This window comes from Pteropus medius, unplaced genomic scaffold (genome assembly GCF_902729225.1).
Source record: "Pteropus medius unplaced genomic scaffold, Ma_sr-lr_union100, whole genome shotgun sequence".
Taxonomy (NCBI): domain Eukaryota; kingdom Metazoa; phylum Chordata; class Mammalia; order Chiroptera; family Pteropodidae; genus Pteropus; species Pteropus medius.
Genome location: NW_024342468.1, coordinates 355,548 through 376,337, shown reverse-complemented (window position 1 = coordinate 376,337; position 20,790 = coordinate 355,548). Strand labels below are relative to the sequence as shown.

Below are 20,790 nucleotides of genomic sequence, written 5' to 3'. Positions count from 1 at the left end.
CGTCAAGTCCCACGGTGGCCTAACAGCCTCACCTCTGTGCCGTATCTCTGTGCCGTATCCCTGTGGCCGGAGAGGCGATGTGACCGCTCTCAGTTGAGGTTCAGGAAGCCGCTCCGTGGAGAGCCACGGTGCTGACCCTCGCTCGCCTGTCCGTCTTTCCCCGAACGGGCGCAGGCACGAGCCAGGCCCTGGGCTTGAGAGAGGAGCTGCCCAGGCCAGGGCTTTGGGCCCCTTCCACTGCCTCCTGTAGGGAGGTAGCCACTGCCCGGTTCAGCCTGTTGGCACCGAACACCCCGTGTAAGGCTCCAGCACGGGTGGACTGCGGCACCGAGCAACCGCTCACCTAACTCGACTGGAGGCAATCGCTGGCCTCATGGGCGTCTGTCATCTCGAGCCCGGGGAGTGGCGTGCTGGCCCGGCCGCAGGTGTGTGAGGTGTGGACACCAGCCCCCCGCCACGGCTGCTGCGGAGAGGCGAGCCTGACACAGGCAGGACCGTAAGGGTCATTAAGGGGGGGTGGGGCACCAACGCCTCCTCCAAGGGGCTCGAGGGTCTGCCCGTGATTCAGTTAATGACGCTGCCCGCTCTCCTCCGAATGAGGTGGTTCTCTGGGCAAAGGGCGGCCCGTCTGCCCCTCATCAGACCACATCTTGTTTGAACTGCCCCCTCCTTCACCACCAGTGTCCCCAGTGGAATCCCAGGGTCAGGAATGTGCAGCAGTCAGAGCACACAGTGGGTGACAAGTCCACCCAGGGGACCTATATAAAGCAGGGATCGTCAGGAGCCACACCTCCTGGACGAGAGCCCGGAGGAGCCTGTCCACAGCAGGGTGAGTACAGCTGCTCTGTACCTGCAGGAACCCCGTCAGGCCCTCATCCAGGTCAGGAGCTGGGCAGGTGGTCTCAGGGCTGGGTAGGCCTGGAGAGGTGACGCTGGCACCTCATCTTGCAGCCCAGAGGCGGCCGGAGCTGCCCTCCACGGGAGGAGGGCCACTTCTTTCTGTGCATCAAGAAGTCCCCTTTCTCAAGACCCAGAGGCCATCCTCAGGTAGATTCATCTACCAGGTGGGATCGTCCCGGTCCAAACAGCTGTTGGCAGCGTTTTACGGGGAGGAAACAGCTGTGGAGAGCCCCCCGCCCTGTCCAGGCCTGATGCAAGGGCTTTCCCGAAGCGGCCCCAGGGACGAGCAGCTTAGGAGGGCTGGATCTGGGTAGAGAGGAGGGCTGCTTTGTGATTTCTGTGAAGCTTTCTGGCAGAGCTCACTTTGAAATGTCTTCAAGGGAGCCATTTCTGGAGAGCGCTCATCTGTGCCATCGTCTCCAGGGCCAGCTCTGCATGCCAGCTTCCGTCCTCCTCGAAGGACCAGCCAGCTGACTCGCCACGGTCATTACCAAAAAGGCTTCCTCTGCGAGGGAACGAGCAGTCACTGCAGAGGCAGGGGCATATGAGGAAGCTCTAGTCTGGCTGCAGATCCCCCATGGACCCCTATCCACGTAGCAATTCCCAAGTCAAGCCCAGTTCGACCTGGGATTGCATTCAACTCTGTCACTTAAAAGCTGTTGAGGTCTTGGGCAAATCACCCGCTTGAGCCTGCTGCCTCCTGTAACGGGATAACATCTCCTGGATATTATCCCACAGGTCTGGCGTGCCGAGAAGCACCTGGCCATTAGAATCATGAGTCTCAGAGCCTTCGCTTTCTAGCCATGTGGCCCAGGCACAGTCTTAGTCTTTCTGACCTTTTTTTTTTTTTACGGAAAAAAAAAAATGGAAGAAACGTAAAAAATTTTGAAAGGTTTATCGTGAAGACAAAGTGCAGCCATGCACACAAATGGGGCTTAATAGAGACACTGACAACCCGGCCATGTTTACACGCTCCTCTCCAGTTGGGTGTCTGAGTTAGACCGGGTACATCAAATTTGTTTCCTGTTTTCACGAGCAACTCATTTCCACATTAGAGACATCAGTAGAGTCCCAGCTAAACAGCTCAGCCAGACCTATTTATTATCAAGTCGAAAACTAAGAGAGATTGATGCTATTAACTTTCTACCCTGCGGCTCTGAGATGATTGGCCAAGAGTCAATAATTACAATAAAAGAAGAATGAACCAAATCTGCCCAGCTTTCCCAGGCTGCCTGCGTGATGCTGTGAGCCACCCCAGCAGTGGTGGGATTAGAGCGCTAAGCTGCCACAGCCGTCAAACCCAGAGATTGCAGAAGAGGGAGAAGCAGCCTAATTGGTACAATCAGCTCCTGAGCCTGCTAAGAAAATAAAGGATGGTCTCCCCACGTAGTGACACTTCATGCTGCTTGCAAGTCGGGCTCAGCTGAGCCACCAGCTTGGGCCTTTGATGGCTGCCCAGGCCCGGGGAGGTAGTTGACTAGTGCTGTGCACGGCCCACACGGCAGCCTGTAACTTCCTCGTCTCCTTCCTCCGACCAGATGGTAAGCCCCTGCCTCCTGTCCTGCCTCCTCCTGCTGCCACGGGGCACCTGCTTTCCTCTACTGGGCAGAAAAAAGCCCATGGATGCCATGGGTGGCATTGAAGGCGAAGTGAGCTGGGCCGGGGGACGCCGAGTCCACTGCCCATGGGGCTCCTCACAGCAGCCGAGAGTTCCACACCCGCATGCCCTGCTCGGCACAGCCGTGGAGCTGCGGACGTCAGGCAGAGAGCATACCGGTGTCAGGTTCGGTTTGGGAGGCAGGATGATGGCAACGAGGCTGCCAGCTTCCCTCTGGCTGATGGCGAGGCTAGTGGCCCACTGGGGACCCTGGCTGAGGAGCTCAATGGCTACAGCAGGAAGAAAAGTGGCTTCAGCTTCCGCTTTGGCCGGCGGTGAAGGGCCAGGGCACCCTGGAGAGGTTTCTCCTTGGATACTGCCCCCCCCGCCCCCAACTTCCACTCCACAAGCCTCAAAGACGCTGAGAAGATGTGGCTATTATAATGAATTAGCAGTAGGATTGTTAGGTGGGTGCTTACTTTTGATTTTCAACTTTGCTAAAGCAAAAACTTGGGTGGTGTCAAAAAGAGGTGACCGAAAGCAAGCTGTATCTTGGGTAAGATGACACCACCATCGCAGCTCACCCACACTGTGGTCTGGTTCTGGTCAGCCCCCTGGCTCCAGCGGCATGGAGTCCGGGATGCTGTTGGGCCACGAATATGAACAGAGCTGGCTGTGCCAGCTCCGAGTTGAGGCAGGCAGACGGAATGACTGCAGTGGGGTGATCAAAGATTTGACAGTCTCCATAGGGACGTCTGTAGCTGACATCCAAAGAGCAACTGTGAATGAGTACATTCCACTGGGTAAAGAGTACAGTTCTGAAAGTTAAAAATGGAAAAATAAAATCTCGTTCTCCGCCCCATTAACACACGACCCCTCTGGCAAGAAAACTCTGCTGTGGTGTTGGGATGCTGTTCAGAACCAGCTGCCCATCCCCTTCTGGTAACTGTCCCCCTCGATGGTACAGTGTTTGTCAAGCCAAGTGTCTCGTGGGACATGAGCAAGGAATCCATTTTTGCTATAGCAAGGTTGCATTTCAAATGTTAGGAATATGAATGGTATACGGATCTTTTGAAATAATAGTTGTAAACTGCAAAGCCGTAACAAGCAGCTCGCCTGGCTCTTGCCTACAGGTCCTCTGTGCACTAGGAACTTCGCTTTCCTGAGCCGCCAGTGCCTCAACTCTGGGGAGATGGAAATTGTGTTGCATGCACCCACACACCTCTCCCAGCATCCCCTTAATTGGCAGTTGGTAAAATGCCCATGGTCCAAGGTACAGAGAAACAGACGGTGTATTTTCCTCCTGCACTTGACTGCTCTCTCCCTGGTTTTCTCCAAGCAAAGATCATTCTGAAATCACCTGCTCTACCTGAGGGAAGTTAGGGCTCAGCCACTGGGGCGAGGCAGAGCATCTCTTCCTAACGCTGCTCTGGTGTGTCCTGTGTTCCGTCTCGTGTCAGATACGGCGGTCTGATACTGCTTACTCCCAGGCTGGCTTCAACTGCTGAGATGAGAACCTGTATTGATGTTACTATGGCAACATCTCCCGCCTCCTTTCGAGCTGCTGCTTGTCTCTGTTCACAATTGAATAATTTTCCATTGAGCTGTCACAATTAATTGCTGGATTTTTATTAGCCTTTTAGAACCACACTGGGTTGGACGCAGCTTGACCCCTTGGAGCATTTCACAGTTTTCCGTTGTTAGTGACTTAACAGTAGCGGCTCTCAGTCCTTGGCAGCTAGAAAGCCACTTCATTAAGTGGTACACAGATCTGAGCCACAAAAGTCAAGCTGACTGGGGAGCAGAACTGGGGGGTAGGATGGGACGGGAAGAGGAGTCAGAACACCCCCTTATGTTAAAGCGAACTGCCTTCTCCTGGAGCCCCTCACGGCTGCTCCCCTGTGCCTTGGTACCTATGCCCTAGGGCTCAGAGCTGCTGATAGGGACCAGACAGGGACACAGAGCCTGGAAAGCACATCATACTCTTTGGCCTCCACTACTGTCCAAGAAAGGGGTGGCCTAGGATGCCTCCTGCTAATGTGACTGACAGTCCGATGGGGAAGGAACACATCCCCGGATCTTCATCCACTGGTAACATACACTCACCTGACTCAAGCCATGGAGGGCAAACCTCAAGAAAATGAGCCCCAGTGCTTGTCCACGAAAGACAGCTCTGGTGCCAAGAACGTTTGTCACAGGGTGGCTGGACGAAGCGCGTACAATTCCAGCCCCGGCTGTCTCCCCTAGGTGTGTGCTTGTCTCCACTCTGGGTAGCGACCAATCAGCCTCCCTCAGCTCGTTCACCCAGGAGACTTGCTCATCAAAGACCAAGTGCAACCAAGACCAAGGGCAGAGGGAGGCCTTGTAGCAAGGTGTCCTGAGTCTCACGTGCAGTTTCCACTCCTAGAAAACAGGCACACACACACACACACAAGCGTGCTGCTCCCGTGGTCACCAAAGCTGAGACATTCCTGCGTGTTTACATACACTTAGGGAGTGCCCTGGCTAGTTTTTAACTTAGTTGGATTAAATTAACCTCAGTGGAGAAATCTTAGATAAAGAGAGCGAGAGGGCCTTCAAAGGCGTGGATATCCCGTCATTAAGCTTTCATCATTAAACAAAAATCAACGAAGCTATTCTTTCTCGGCGGGGGCAGCACTCAATAAACCTGAAAATCAAATGATCGAAAGGCTAAGGCCCTGATTTGTTAAACTGACACCCACTCCCCGGGATTAATCTCTTTAACCCCCGCCCACTCCCAACCCCGCCGGCTCCTTTGTCTTGCTCGGGCCCCTGCTCTCTCCTTGGTGGAGGTTACTCCCCACATTGGTGGAGGTTACTCCCCACATGAGCGCAGGTGACACTCCTCGGAAACACTGATTTGGAAGCAGAGAGTAAGCTCCCGAGGGCTCCGAGGTCGCTCTACCTGGAGTGGCAGCGCGCTCTCCCGCAGAGCAGACATCTGAGAGCTGTTAGCATCCATTCATCATATTTATTCTGAACACAAGTCTTCACCTTGGGTGCACATGTAAAGGTATTTAGCTATTAAACTGGATGGGGAATGCTTCTGTCCATATTTTCCTATGCGTTTGAAATATTAATAAAAATGTTTAAGAAAAAAAGAGACAAGGGGCAGCAAGCCATCAGGCAGCCGCTGCGGTCCACGAGGAGACCCCTCGTCCCAACTTGGCCCCAGGGCTGGGGACGCTGCACAACATGCTCCACTAAAGACCCAACCCAGACACGGTGCTCCATGCAGGGAATTGGGGCCCTGCCCAGAAGGCTGGGTGACCACCAGGGATGAGAGCAGGCATGGACAGGGCCACCGTGGTTGGTCAGTCTTGTCCACCTTGTTTATGTGCCAAGACGACATTTAGCAATTGATTTCGTCACTCAACGTGGGAATGCCACCCATAAAACGCGTCGACACTGAGAAGCTGGGCGAACACTTCCCGACTTCTCTCCCACGACGAGGGGAGAAGCCTGGCCCAGAGCGGTCATGCCGTGGCCATCTGCACTGCCACACATTAGTCTTGGCACGGCAGCTATAAGCGGCACACGCTGTGTGACCTTGGGCAAACTACTTCACGCCTGAGCCCCGCCCTCCTCACGTGAGAAGTGATGGAAGCTCTCATAAAAAATGGTGCAAAAATGGTGCAAGGTTTCCCGTGGGGACGCAGAGCACGTCCGCAGAACAGCGGAAAGCACTCACGTGAGCTGGAACTTTGAGAAAGCTTTCGCTAAAACATTCACACACATCGAGAATGTGCTCCAATGCTAACTGTACAGTCTGAAGCCTTCTCACCAAGTGACACACCCAGTAGCCAGCAGCACCCCGACTACGTAACAGAGCTCTGCCTGCCCCCCAGGGCTCCCTTGTGCCCCAACCTGGAACGACTCCCTTCCCCGTTACCCTCCAACCTGACTGCCAGCACCACAGTGCAGACTAGCCATGCCCATCTGAACAAGAGGAAGCTTCCGGCGTCGCCGGTCTGGCTGGCCGCCTCCGCCCAACACTGCACTTCTGAGACGTGCTCGCGGGGCGCTGTGGCAACAGCAGGTCACCCCGCTGCCCTACGATAGTCTACTATATGAACACACAATGTGCTCCCCGCTTCTGCTGGCGACGTTGCATTGTGTTCTGTTTGGGGATCTTAAAGTGCTTTTCAACTTTTTAAAATATTTTGACACTCATATCTTGTGACAATAACAGCAGCAGCACTGGCCCTTCAGGAGGCCTTGGCCCTCGGGAGCTCCCAGGTTCTCGACCTTGAGGGCGGGAGTCCACGTTAACTGAAAACTGTTACAAGGGCACAGACTGGCATCTTCTGGGGCCAGATCCAGCTTGCACTCAGCTCTCAGAGGATTCTGTGACCTAGCAAGTTTAAGCTCAGGTGACATACAGGAAAGGTTATTTGGCAGGTCTTTTAAGACCCTTATTTGACACTGGTACAGCTGCCGAGGTGACGGCTGTGTGACACCATGCATGAGCTATGACCGGACAGGCCCCCTCAATGCTAAGTGCCCGGAACCTGGGGTAACACGCCCAGAGGCTGCTGTGAAGACTGTGATCAGTCCACATCCGGCACGGAGGAAGCAGCCGTCACTCCCGACTGTCACTATAATCATTCTGCGTCTTCTCTCAGACTCGAGTTGTCATTCAGCGAAGACCCTGTTGCCTGAGGAAAAGCCCTGACTTAGAAGGCCTGGTGCCCAGTTACGGTCTGACCCCTAACAGGCTCTGCGGCCCTGGTCTCGGTCTCTGCCTCTGTGAGGCTGTTCTCCACGCTCCGGCGGATTCCAGCAGCCCTCGTCCCGGGTGGCGTCTTCGCCTGTCACCTGGCGTGCCGCGCGCCTCACTGCAAGCTCCCCGGTGAAGAGTCTCGCTGAGCCGCGCTCTTCCCCGCACGCTGGTGAGCAGGATCTGTACCCGCGGACAAGCCCGCGGACTTAATGAGCATCATTACCAGAGCGCGCCACTTCCTTCCCCGACTTCCGCTTCCCGAGCTGTCGGCTGGCGCGGGCGCTGCCACCGCCCTGCAGGCCCCCTGCTGGGGGCTGGGAGAGGCCGAGGCCGGCCCGGATGGCACTGCCACTCCCTCGCAGGCCAGCACACCCCGCTCCTCCTTGTCCTCACGAAGTAGACTCCTGGGGTGTCAGACACGAGTGAGGGGCGCTTCGAGGGCTGAGGGCAGCGGCAGCAAGTGAGCTCGAAGGCAGAGCGAGATGGAGCGATGAGCTTTCAGGCCAGCGAGGAATCAGGACATCGCGTCCTCCCACTTCAATGACGCCGTGACGGTCTGACAGTGGCAGAGCCCTCGGGTTGCTCCTCCTCTCCTGCGCCAGCCAGACGCGGCCCGTGTGGCGGCGCAGCCCGTTCCCGGTGCCGCTGACAGGAGCCGGGCCGCTGGTGAGCAAGCGTCAAGGGCGCGGAAAGGCCCGAGACGAGGGCCAGGAAACCGCGGATGGCTGACGACGACGCAGGACGCAGGGGGCTGCCGCCAGCCTGGCACTGTTCTGTCCTGCAAAACCCGCCCCGGAGAGCACCACATGCGCCACGGCGCTGAGCAACGGGCAAGCAGTGCAGACCAAAGAAATCGCCCGAGTTCTAATGTTGTAAACATTTATTTAAAAAATACTACGGAGGAGAGATGTGGATTCAAAAAACACAGTCATGTACAGAAACAAAATGTATTGGAAGAACAACAAAAAAAGACACCATAGGCATTCGAGAAGAAAGGATAGTGGAAAACTATTTACACGTCATTTATAAAAGAGCAAGTCTACGAGAGTGTGATACCAAGGTATAAATGCAAAATATAGTGGCACGTCACGTGGAGACTAGTACCTCACGGAACAGGAGGCGAGGAACCTGGGTGGGTTCGTTTGCTTTGTCTCAAGGCCGCTGGCGGTGTTCAAGCGCCTCCCTCAGGCTGTGGGGCGCAGCAGTCTGGGGGGGCAAAGAGGTGATGCGCTGTGAGAACAGCATACAACAATCCAGAGGAAACCGTCTCTACCAGAAAAATAAAACACAAGTTTAGGTGATTAGCATAAAAATAGGGCCTGTGCAAGGTCACGGGTGTGAGAAGGCGTGAGGAGCAAAATGTGGTTTTCTTGTTGTTTTTTTTTTTTTTCCCAAGGGCTGTTTCTGGGCCCGGAGTAAGGCCCTGGCAGGTGCCTGCCCACTTCAGTAGCTGCTCTAGGTCAAGGAGACCTGGGCCCTGCCCCGCGAGCCTGGTCCCGGGCTGCTGGGGGAGAGCACGTCAAGGCCTGCTCCTCGAGACACTTTCTAGGGTTTCACTTGTTTGTGGTTTTCTTCATCCCTGACGACCCCGACACAAACATCAGGCTAAGTGCTGGTCGTGGCGATTAAGTAAGATGTTTGCCCATGGGGTGCAGCTGACACTGATTGGGGCGTTGGGGCCCCCATCCTTTTCCTCCCGTTCGCGTGCTGGTGCCCGACGCCTGTATCGGAGGCGGCTGTGCTGAAGGCGGAGCTCTGAAATGCTTCGAGGACTTCAGAAAACTGAAGGCTGGCTTGTCACAAATGAGTGTCCTGCAAGAACTCCCTTTGTCTTAGAGGAGCACAGGGAGGGAGAGATCGGGCAGAAATCAAGACCGAGTGCCTTTCAAGACACCTGGAAATCTGAAAGGAAAGGGACCCTGGGTCCAGGGCAGACCCGCGCAGGCCCAGCCCCATGCCAGCTGAGTACCAGCTGTTCACCCAACAAGCCCCCTCTCCCAGCTCCCCTACTCCAGCATGCTGGACAGCGACCCTGCTAACCCTTGAGACTCAAGTTTTCATCCAGGATCAGCAGTGCATGTCACAGGAGAGCAAGGAGCTGGGCTCTGAGGACACGCAGAGAACGGATGGCAGGACACTCTCCCATACCATGGCCTCTTCAGATTCCCCACCTGTCCTGGGACCCAAATGCTGACTGGTATTAGCACCCTGTTTCACCCCCAAATCAAGAGCTGTCCTTTGCACGCAGAAATGGTGAGGGCGCCAGCACCGGCGGCAGTGGAGGGCAGTGACTGGCTGGCACGGCCTCCCAGGACACTGTTCTGGAGAACGTATCTTAAGCCCAGGAGGCACGAGGAGGATGAGGGGACAGTTCCCGGGGCCTTGGGTGACATAGCTCCCGTCCAGGGCACTCATTCTTGGGGGAGATGGAGAAGACACAGCAAGAAGGAAGCCTCCAGAAAGAGAGCCAGGAAGGAATGCTCGCCTGCCTTCCCGGCGGCCCGAGGAGCGGTCTGGAGATGCTCCAGGCAGGGGGCCAGCGTGCCGACCGCGGCCCGCCGAGCGGACTCCACAGACAGCACTCAGGATGGAGACGGCGCCGGAAGCCCAGGCTGAGGAGAGGAAAGTGCAGGACAGCTGGTGCCCCGCACAGGGAGTAGGGCTGTGCTCCACGGTGGCCTGCAGCTGCCGGGCCACGGTCCCTGCTCACTGGTCTCGTGTCGGCCACCTCCTCGGGCACGGGGGTAGCCCTCACACACCGCGGGCGGCTCCAGCTGGCCTGACGCCTGGCTCCTGCTACCTCTGTACAATGTCGCTGATCTCCTTCACGGAGCTGAGGAGTTTGCTGAAGTCCTGAGTGGCTGCCGGGCCACTGCCAGCTGTTGCCGGGCAGATCTGAAGCTCCCGGAGATTATTCTCCAGTTTGTTGATGGCCTCGCGGAAAGCGAATTTGTTCCTCATTTGCTGAATGGAGTCCACGTAGCTCACGCAGAACGTGTAGAGGTTTTTGCCGGCTTCTAGTACGGCGCTATGGCTGGCCATCTGCTCGGAGTTCCTGGAGATGGCCAGGCAAAGGGCCTCGGTGCTGTCCAGGACCACTCCCTTGGTGATGGTGCCACTGGCGATTCGCTCGGGAGGTTGGCGGGTTTTCCGAAGAGACACGCGGGTCGATATGAGAGGGATGAAGGCAGTGGAGGATGGCTGGTCACCCGCCAGGGTGGAGGATGCTGACGGCAAAGTGGAGGCAGTGGGGGCAGGGCTGGTCGGGGTCCCCACCGGCTTGGTGGATGACTGCGGCTTTGGCATGGCCGGGAGCGTGGGCTTTTTGCCACCCTCTCCCAGCTGGCTGGGTTTGGCAGCATCACTGTTCACAGCGTCCACAACCAGAGCTGGGAGTTTCGCCTTCCCGCTGGCGCCGGCCTCCCCAGCTGCCTCCTGGCCCGGGCTCTGAGAGGACTTCCCCGCTTTGCCGACAGAGGCGGCGGGTGGGGGCGGGGGGGCAGGTTTGAGCTTGGACAACTTCCCCTTGTCTCTCCCTGGGGACTCGGAGGAGGGCTTGTGCCTCCTCACTCTGGACTCCTCGGCAGGAGCCTTGCCGGCCCCTCCAGATGCGCCTGGCCCCGCTCTGCTGGTGAGGGGCACCGGCTCGGCTGCAGCAGGTGTCCCCAAGGCACTGGACTTCCCGGCCTCTTCCTTGTGGGGGACACCAGAGGAAGGAGCCAGCACAGCCTGCCTGCGCAGGAGTTTTGGCGTCAGACTGGGCGGGCTGGAGCCCGGGCTAGCCTCTGCCGCATCTCTGAAGACGTCGTCGGCTGCTTCCTCCGTCTTTTTCACCAACCTGGGCGGGGGCGTCACTGTGCCTCTGGTCACCTGGTCAGGTCTGTTCTCACTTGCTCGCTTTCGAGGCAGAGCTGGCTTCTCACTTTTGTGCCCTCCGAAAGTGGACGAGTCGAACTGTCTTCCCGTGGACTGCAGGTCCCGCGGCAGTGTGACTGACTTCCACTCTGTGTCCTTGGCCCCGTGGGGCACGCAGGAAGCAGAGCAGGATCTCAAGAACCGTTTGCTGGAGCTGATGCCACTCTCCTCTTCGCTGGCTGCTAATCGGCTGCTGGTCAGTGTGATGGACTTTTTCCACAGGTGGGGAGACCGGAAGCCTGCGCCCCCTGACTCCCGGAAGGCTCCATTGGGGACACCAGCCCCAATGCTGGGCTTTGGGGACTTGAGCGGCTCGGCCATGTCCGGGGCTGGGAGCGCTAGCGCCCCGTTGATTTCGCGGGCCTCGTCCTCACTGGCCCCCTTGCGTTCGGGCTGGCCGTCCATCTCCCGGAAGGAGCTGCTGCGTTTGGGAGGGGTTGGGGCCGTTTTCTTCTTCTTCTTGATCAAGGCGCTAAACAAGTTGGTCTTTTTGTCTTTGGGGAGAAGGCGTTCATCTTCATTGAGGCCACCATCTTGGGGACTGCGCTCTTTTCGAGGGAGCAATGGAGAGACAGCAGGCTCGTGGTCCAGAGGATCTGAAACACAGTGAGAAAAGCTTAACAAGTCCAGACTAAAGGCTCTTGAGTGCGTAAGAAACCTTGGGCTGGCCGCTCGCTCCCTACAGTGGTGCAGCCACAGGCCTGGGCTCTGGACTCTGAAAGGCCTGGTGTGACTACCAGCTCTGCCGCTCACAGCCACGAGGCCTGGGCAAGGTACTTCTTTCTCCCATCCTCAGCTTGCTCATCTACAAAACGCAGGATAATAAAACCATTCCCCCATGCTGGGGGAATGCAACACAGTAACGAACACGGAGCATCTGTCAGAGCTGAGAATGAAATTTCTCAGGAGCTGTTGTCACTGTTAGTATTCTCATTAGGAAGAGCTTAGGGCTCTCTCCTTGAAGACAATGCAAGAAGGAGCTGGACTGTCCCTGGCCTCCTCATCCCTGTACTGGTTTCCTTTCAATCAGCGGAGTCCCCCCACTATCTGGTGAGTAGAAACCATGACAAGACCGAGCAAAGGGTCAGAACCTGTGCCTCTCAGACCAGCGACTGGTGGAGGTTCCAGCGAGGTGTGACCTGGAGGGAACGAGACGCATCCCATGGTGACAATGGGCTATTACGCTTGAGAAACGAGAAGGGGTAACCTTTTAAATTTTTTAAATGGGCAGTCCTAAGAAAACTTTCTGGTGTTGCCAAGTTCCCAATACTGAATGACAGACTTCTCCCTCAGGGGGCAGCTATAAGAAGAGAGGTTTTCTGTCACACGTGTAACTCAGAGCAGAGGTACAAAGGGCATTCACCAGAACATCAGGCAGCATGCAGGACATCTGACTCAGAGAAAGCCAAAACTTTACGCCAGAGGAAGAAAGCGAAAAAGGTAACATTCTAACAAATTATGCGTCTAACTCTATTTCAGTGCTGCACAGCTAAATGACACTCCTGGCTTGCCATGAGATTACGTATCAAAGCTCCCTCAGGTGAACACGGACAGGCGTACGAACACGATTGCTCATCACTGTCCTTTGCCTAAGCCCCACCTTCCACAGCAGCTTCTCCTGCTTCCCAGTGCTCAACTACCTGAAATCACATCAACGAACAGAAGAACAAAGGGTCCAAGGTTCTGGACCGTTTACATGCCATGGCCTCCAAAGCGCGGTGAACGAGATGATCCATGGGAGTGTGGAAATAAAGCATTAAAATATGAATATGTTTCTTATGTAAACCTTTTAAGCGTATATTTTTGGTATATTTTATGTTATACTTAATACCTGCATGCAGTAATACATGTATATACTTTACATACATATGTATGTATAGGCTGCATATTCAATTTTTAAAAAAATTAATATGGGTATATGATAAAAAATTGGGGAATCATGGCTCTGTAGATTCTGCTATGGTTAAACATCCTTGAACGCTTGCTTTGTCTGTCCCTTCCCACTCAGTCTGTGGTCTATCAGAGCCTCCCCTAGGAGCCTCTGCAAACCGGAGGCTGGCCCTCTTCAGTTGGTCTGCAGTGGAACCCAGAATTCTGGGGTTTTGTGGGGCAGGGAACAACTGCTCCACAAGAGTAGCCTAACCCCGAAGACAGCCTGGCACACAGGAAGCACTAGATCAATGTCTGCTAATACGACTCCTGACAATATCCTGAGACCCCTCCTGAACCACTCCCATTCTCCCTTGCTCTACTCAGGGACCAGAGAGGACATAGCTCTGTGCCACAGGTGTCTCCTGGTTCCGTCGGTCCCAGTGAGCCTTTCATATCACTGCTTTTACGACAAGCTGCTCGTCGTCTGGTTCGATATTTATTATTGCTGTATCTGCCTTGCAAGAACCACCACAAGTATTGTGAATAATACATGAAAAGGCGGGTTCCTTTTCCACAGGTTTCATAAGCATCTCTGCCTATTTGACTGAACTAACTGCCAAAGCTACTCGCTCCTAATGATGCCCAGAGGGAGGGGTGGGATGCTGCAGCGAGAGGAGAACCCTCTTCCCACCACTGGACCACCTACGTGGGCTGTGCCTGCCCTTCTGTGCAGGCGCCCCTCACTGCTTCCCAGCTGCCACACTGGCCCCGAGAGCGTCGACTGCCCTGGGCCTGCGGTGGGGGAGGGGTCGGGACATACCAGACTCTCCCGGGGCCTTGGAGTGGGGTGTCTCAGGCACATCGGTGGAGTCTTTGTGTTCTGCAGCTCTCCTGGAGGTTCTTGTCTTGGTGGGCAGCTCTGGGGCCTGCAGCAAAGTACTTGCCACCCCTCGCATGCCTTTTTTCCCCAGCTCCTTTTCCACTTCTAAGAACCACCAAAAAAAGGCGAAACAAAAACAAAACACGAAAACCAGCAGCCATCAGTAATGGTATCGTTTTGGTATGTTGGCTTTTTCTTTTTAAAATAACAGCTGTCACCTACACAGTTACGGAAAAGAGGGATAAATGCTGAAAACGCAGCACTTAGTCCTTTTCAGAATTCCGCAGGGCTACAAGAGACAGAGCTCCACACTCGACGCCTCTGCCCAGCTTTCTGGTCTCAGAGAACTTGTTGGCTTGTGCACTTCTACCCGGAAGTGAACTAAAGGCCCAGAGTTGGAGTCCCACAGTTGTCCCTCCTACCCCAAACCTTTCAGCCCACTGCAGGCATCCCGCGGACAGACGGCCAGGCCACTTTACCATCTGATATGCTGGACTCCTGGAACATTGTTTCAAAGGCTTGGTGGATTTCAGCAAAGGATGGCCGGTCAGAGGGATTCCACTGCCAACCTGGACAGACGACACCCAAGTCAGACCACCCACGAGGCCTTGCTGACAGCGTGGGGCTAGCAATTCTCATGGAAAAGTCTAGAAACCAAAGGAGCATTCCCACTCCTGCTACCCATCTTTTGTTGTGACAAGTAAAAATGATAATGCCATTGTGCCTTATTACAAACATTAAGAATCTGAAAAGACTTTAGATATCGGCAGCAATATGGATTGTAAAACTCCAGAGAGACGTTGACAGCCAGACTGCATTTACAAATACATTTTCCCAACCCTATTCTAGCAAGTACAGGAAATTACTATGCCAAATAGCACCGCCTCCCTTACCCTTACTTTGTGGTTATCAAAGTCCAAAATCCTCAGCAGTTAGGAAATGCTAATCAAAACAAGATTACAATGAGGATTAAGAACTGACCAGACCCAGTGTCTGTGAGGATACAGAGTCACTCACATACACTTCTGGTGGGAGTACAAATTGGTACAACCTTTTTTGGAAAACAATTTGGCAAAACCTATCAAAATTTAAGATGTACATAGCCCTTTGAGCCAACAGCTCAACTTTTAGCAATACCGGCACAGTGCGCAGAGGCGTATGGAGAGGGTGCCCACTCCTGCCTTGTTTACAACAGCAAAACCCAAATATAAATGTGTAAGACAGCCAAGTGTTCATCAAAAGAGGACTAGAAGAATGAACGATCCACTTAACAGAATGCTAAACAGCTAGGCAAAAATAAGAGGAGAGGGGCAGAGAGATATCTTGGGATCATGGACGTGGAAAGACAGGCCTGTCCACCGCTCAGTGCAAAAAAGTTGCGGGAATGATTATATATATAATAAAACCAACTAGATAAATGTCCCTTGGAGCACGTACCTGTCACAGCAGGTTTAAAGGCAGGTCCAGGAATCTATATTTATTAGTAAGAAATCCAAGTTTGGTATCCCTCAATCCCAATTTTGCATTAAAAAAAAAAACACCCTCACACATAAATACTATGTACAAATGAGATACACAGAAACACTGAAAAAAAGCCTGCAAGCTGTTCCATTCGTTGCTCTGAAGACTGGGAATGAAGAGAGGAAATGGAACACTAATTTTTTACTTTGCGTACGCACCCCTACACGGCATGTCCTAAAAGCCCACACAGAATTTTTAGAACGCGCAGGGGAAGGCTCACATGCTCGCATGAGTTCGTAGACCTTCTCTGGGCAGCCTTCCGGGCGCTCCATGCGATAGTCTTTCTCCAGCAGCTCATACACCTGCGACAGGTCAATTCCCGGGTAAGGTGACATGCCATAGGTAGCGATTTCCCAAAGCAATACTCCAAATGCTAGAAGAAAGAGAAAGGTGATTGAAAACGTGTTCAGTATACTGCATTTACAACTGGTTACCTGTGCAGCAGACATGAGAAGTTACACCCTCAGAAGCAGGCCAGGCACTGACATTTCACCAGGTTCTTAACTACCAACAGCCCAGGACAGTTTACTCACCCCCCAGACGAGAACACGCTGAAGGAGAGAAGAGGACTGGCTGAGCAACCCCTCCGGGGTCTCTGAGGTAACATGACCCTCTTGCTGACACCCGTGGTGGAGAATCTACAGCTGGAAGTCAGGAGGCCATTTCCACTCCCAGCTCTGTGATCGACTAGCTATGTGCCCAAGACATGCCACCTCTCCCTGTCGGGTATATGAGATTATCACCAAGGCCCCTCCCAACTCTAAAAATTTCATAAAAATCTTATGAAATCTTAGAACACTTTGAAGGCCCAGAGTACAGCCTTGAAACTCCAGATCCCGTTCAAGGAAGCAAGGCCCTTGGAGAAGTGGGTGGTTCAGGTCTACGGCAGGGAATGACGCCAGAGTATTTTATCATTCCAGATGGCAGAGATGCTATCGAAGACTATGAGGGTCTCATCAAAAGGACCAGGAGCAATCTGAAGTTGCCACTGGCCAAAGATGAGACAATTTGAATACCAATAAGGAAAATAACTGCCGTGGATTAAAACACATCGAATATATTTAAACATGTTATATATATGAGAATTCATAATAATATCACACACAAAAAAAGTCCAACAAAAACCTATTTGGTCACCATTGTAAGCTTATTAAGAAATCAACTCATTATTGTGAAAACTGGTAAACAATGGCAAGAAAGCAAACATTTATCCTGCCTTTCCTGTATTAACTATACCAAGTAACCAAATAGTAGATGAAGGAAAGCTTCTTCTTACAGAAGTACTGAGCTAATCGAAAAATAAAAAAGGACAAAATTAGAGAACTACCATTTGGCAACCCCTAATAAAATAGTGGATCTAGGCGCTGGGTATCAGTAACTGCTAAAATCATGAAAGAGAGAGAAAACCAAGCATTATGTACCTATTGATGAAAAAGCACACCACTGCCTAAGAAGAACTCTTAACTAAAAGAAAAAAAAAAGTCAAACCTGAATATGATCAAGCTGTCTAGATCCAACTATCCATTTACCAGGAATACTGAAGAGAGAGAAACATATTAAATCACACCACAGGGATACAATGAGCAAAATCCAGAATGTGGGAAAATTTAAAGGACAAGTGACAGGGTCTCTTCGACAAATAAATAGCAAGGGAAATAAAGAGTCGGAGAGAACTTACAGATCAGTCTTAAGGGACATATCAATTAATCACATTGTGTGAACCACTGGATCTCAATTCAAACAGATCGTAAAATAAAAATACGACTTTTCCGATTCAACTGGAAATTTGAACACTAACTAGATATTTGATAATATTCAGAAATCACTGTCAATTTTTGGAGGAACGACGTGGTTATAAGAATAAAAAAACCATCTTTTAGAGACTCATTTAAGAAATATTTGTGGACAATATGATATTTGAGACGTGTTTGAAAATAAGGGTCAGGTGGGTGGGCGGGGCACAGACGACAGGAGAGCACGGGGAGGGGCCAAATTAGTAAAGCGGGTGACGGGTACACAGGGCTCGGGTCAGGCAGCTCTGTCTTCTTTAGTGTGCATTCACAATTGGCCATAATAAAAAGTTCTTCAAAGAAGAAAGAAAATATGGTCACACGAGGCTTTAGGGGGCAGTATCCTATTTAAAGCCCAAACCAAACCACACAGCGTTCCGTGCACAGAGGAACCCTACAAATTCAAGCCCCAAGTTTAGAATGGAGACGAAAATGGCAAGGAAAAAAAAGGTTACTCTGATTACTTCAGAAGAAAAAGCTCACTTTTACTTCACTTCGGAGATAAAACAGAGAAGAAAGACTTTTAAACAAACAAAAAAAACAAACAGAAGGAGAATCAAGTAATGAAAAATAAAACAAACGAGGGAGCGAGAAAGAGGCAGCAGAAGAGCAGGGAGGACGAACAGGAAAAGGAGCCCCGGCCGGGGCGGGCGACGTCAGGATGGAGCGGCAGCGCTTACCCCAGACGTCGGACTTGATGGAGAACTTGTTGTAGGCCAGGCTTTCGGGCGCGGTCCACTTGATCGGGAACTTGGCCCCGGCATGGGCCGTGTAGGTATCTCCTGTCATTAACCTGCTCAGGCCGAAATCAGCCACCTTCACCAAGTGGTTTTCCCCTACCAGGCAGTTTCGGGCAGCAAGATCTCTGGGAAAGGAACAAGTTCGTGCATGAGACATCCTGGCTCGCTGTCTGGCTGTCCAGCTTCACAAATCCCCCCGCCCCCCAGGAAAGGGGCAACACAGACAATGGGAAAAGGGAGTCGGGCTTCCTGGAAACACGTTAATTCCTCACCAGGGAGCAACGCCGTCCCTCGGCACCCACCTGGTGAGAGGGTGGCGCTGGGAGCGGGCTCCCTGGCCCTGTGACCTGAAGCAAGTTAATTAATTAGCCGGGCCTCAGCCACCTCATCCGTAAAATGAAGATGATAACATCTACTTCTTAGGGTTGTTGTGAGTGGTAATTAATTAATATGTGCAGTGCTTCAACCGACGCCTGGAGAATAGTAAGTGTCATCTAAGTGTCTGGTTAGTGCTGCTCTGCGCCAGGAATGAACGTACAGGTCAGTCCTCGGCCGTGAGCCACTGACATCAGAGTCTCTGCGTGTCCTAGCCAGACGTGGTGACGAGCCCACAGCATTCTTTACCCAAATTGTGTTTCCTGCTTTCCTCTTTCTTCCTGATGCCTATCCAAACGTATCCTAAAAATTCTCTCCTGTATAATTAGCTTCCTCTCGCCTACTGATTCCCTGTCGGGAATCTAATCCTTGGTTCATGGATGTGGACCATGAAATCACAAGGCAAACTGAAATGGAGGGATGAGAGGCGGTAGCAGCTAAGGTGATGGCTGCATAAGACAGTGTGATCACTGGCAATCAGAGAGAAACTAAATACAGAAGAGTTGTGCCTAACGGGATTTTGATAAAGCACTTCAAGTTTGCCCACATAAAGAGGGAACGGACCTAGCTGGGCAAGGCAAACCAGAAGTCAAGAAATCTCAATTTATAGCCTCAGAGGGTTCACTTTCTTGAGTGACAGGAGCATCTGATCAGGCTCTCATGGAGCACAGAACATCTGTCTTACAAGGAACCGCCAGCATTTCACACACGCTACCCCCGGTCCTCACTACGAAAGCTTGTGTACAGGTTTCATACTTGAGTTAATTGGGCAGGAAAGGTCACAACGGTGGCGTGGAGAGCATCATGTATAAAAGACTCTGGCAAAGCCCATTAGACTCTGCCTCGCATAGGCTGTCACTTTGCGAGGAAGCCATTTCCACCCGCAAAGAATGCGAAGACCAAAATAATTGTGGCACACCTGAAGGTCAAAACGCTCCAGGCTTTACAACAGCAAAGACGCTTAATTTAGAACCACACACACGCAATTCTGACAATTGTGGAAACATCGCTGAACCAGATGACAGCAAGTTAAGTGGAGAATGAAATGATAATAAAGAGAAGGGAGGGAAAAAACACGCAATGCAAATGCAAAACCCGGACCCTGGCTGTTACCACGCGTTTATGTAAAAGCGACACCAACTGCTCCCAGGAAGAGGTCTCACGACGCATGCCGGGCTTGGAGGAACAATGAGTGTGCTACTTCAGGGGAGCTGTGGCTATCAGGAAGGAGGCCTTTTATGAATCATTTAATGTTCCACTTAATCCAAAACGGTTCCGAAGTGAAACATTTCTTGCCCCAGGGATTAAACCGCTCTGTTGGTCCGGAGTCCGGGCCTGGCTGATTCTGGCCCTAGATGTACACCCTAAGCTGCCAAGGTCAGGAACCCAGTGTCCGCCTTTGTTCCAAGGTCTAGTAAGTTGCCAGCACTAAAGCTGGAGGCTGAGCCGCAAGACCTTAGAGGCCGGGGCTTTCATAGAAGGATGCGCAGGCCCCATGATCACTCTGTGGCTCGGCGGGGAGGGCTGTGTCACCAGGCTCCTACCTGTGGATGAAGTTTTTCTTCTCCAGGTACTCCATGGCTGACGAGATCTGAGTGGCCATGTACAGCAGCACCACAGCATTCACCTCCTGCCGGTTACACTCTCTCAGGTAATCCAACAGGTTGCCATAGGTCATGAACTCAGTGATTATATAGAACGGGGGCTCCCGGGTGCAGACCCCTGCCAACAAGACATTGAGGGCTTCGGGGTGCCGCTCTACCCCCGACTGAACAAACATCAAAAGGGACTGGCACTGAAGGGGTCAGGCTTCTGAAATGGAGTCTGACTCGGTGCTAGTCTGGGCCCCACTTCTAAAGAAGGTTCCAAGCACTTGTGACTTGAGACTATGTCTCTGTGGGAGGGACATGGCCACGGTCTTTTCTTCCTCTTAAGCCAACGACCTTAAACAGGAAGCGGCTGCCACTGAGTTTAGAAGCAAAGGCCAGGAACACAGCGAATGGCCTGAACTGCTGTTGGTTTACCCCTAAATGGTTATGTCTAATGGTTATGTCTTCTTATAGAATCTCTTTAGTGAAAGAACTCTTAAAAATTAAGTTCCAGAAGCCAATCTGCGATTTGCGTTTCATTGCTTTAGGTATCAATTTAAAGAAATGAAGTTGTCTCTCATACACACGCACACTCGCACGCATGCACACGATCTTACACAGGCCTCCTTTAACAGAGGGCTGAATGCTGGTAGAGAACAGATGTCCAAATCAGAGATCTAAGCGTAGTGAGCCATTCGTCTCCTCTCCGACAGCACCTGCATCGCCCTGAGGGTTCCAGTCAAAGGCCCTCCCTTCTGCGCTCCACACTCACCGAGTAACTGTACTAGGTTAGGGTGCTTGATCTCTTTCATCACGGCAGCTTCTTTCAAGAACTCCTCCACCTCCATGGTGTCCTCCTGCAGAAAA

At 52.6% G+C, this 20,790-nt stretch overlaps 2 protein-coding genes across 3 annotated transcripts in view; one reads left to right on the top strand and one right to left on the bottom strand.

The window, feature by feature from the left end:
- The first annotated feature begins 2,438 nt into the window (after positions 1-2,438).
- On the top strand, positions 2,439-2,836 carry QRFP (pyroglutamylated RFamide peptide). Its single transcript, XM_039862991.1, is given in 2 exon segments — positions 2,439-2,685; positions 2,688-2,836. Coding segments are annotated over 2 exon segments (396 nt in total).
- Positions 2,837-8,106: 5,270 nt separating this feature from the next.
- Positions 8,107-20,790, bottom strand: part of ABL1 (ABL proto-oncogene 1, non-receptor tyrosine kinase) — a 115,005-nt gene continuing 102,321 nt past the window's right edge. For both annotated transcript variants that reach the window (XM_039862873.1, XM_039862874.1), the window contains exons 5-11: positions 20,696-20,780; positions 19,879-20,056; positions 17,900-18,084; positions 15,650-15,802; positions 14,388-14,477; positions 13,849-14,013; positions 8,107-11,752 (exon numbers count right to left, since the gene is read on the bottom strand). In XM_039862873.1, coding sequence (XP_039718807.1) covers positions 10,038-11,752; positions 13,849-14,013; positions 14,388-14,477; positions 15,650-15,802; positions 17,900-18,084; positions 19,879-20,056; positions 20,696-20,780 — 2,571 coding nt within the window. In that variant the 3' untranslated portion in view covers positions 8,107-10,037. The remainder of the gene's footprint in view (positions 11,753-13,848; positions 14,014-14,387; positions 14,478-15,649; positions 15,803-17,899; positions 18,085-19,878; positions 20,057-20,695; positions 20,781-20,790) is intronic.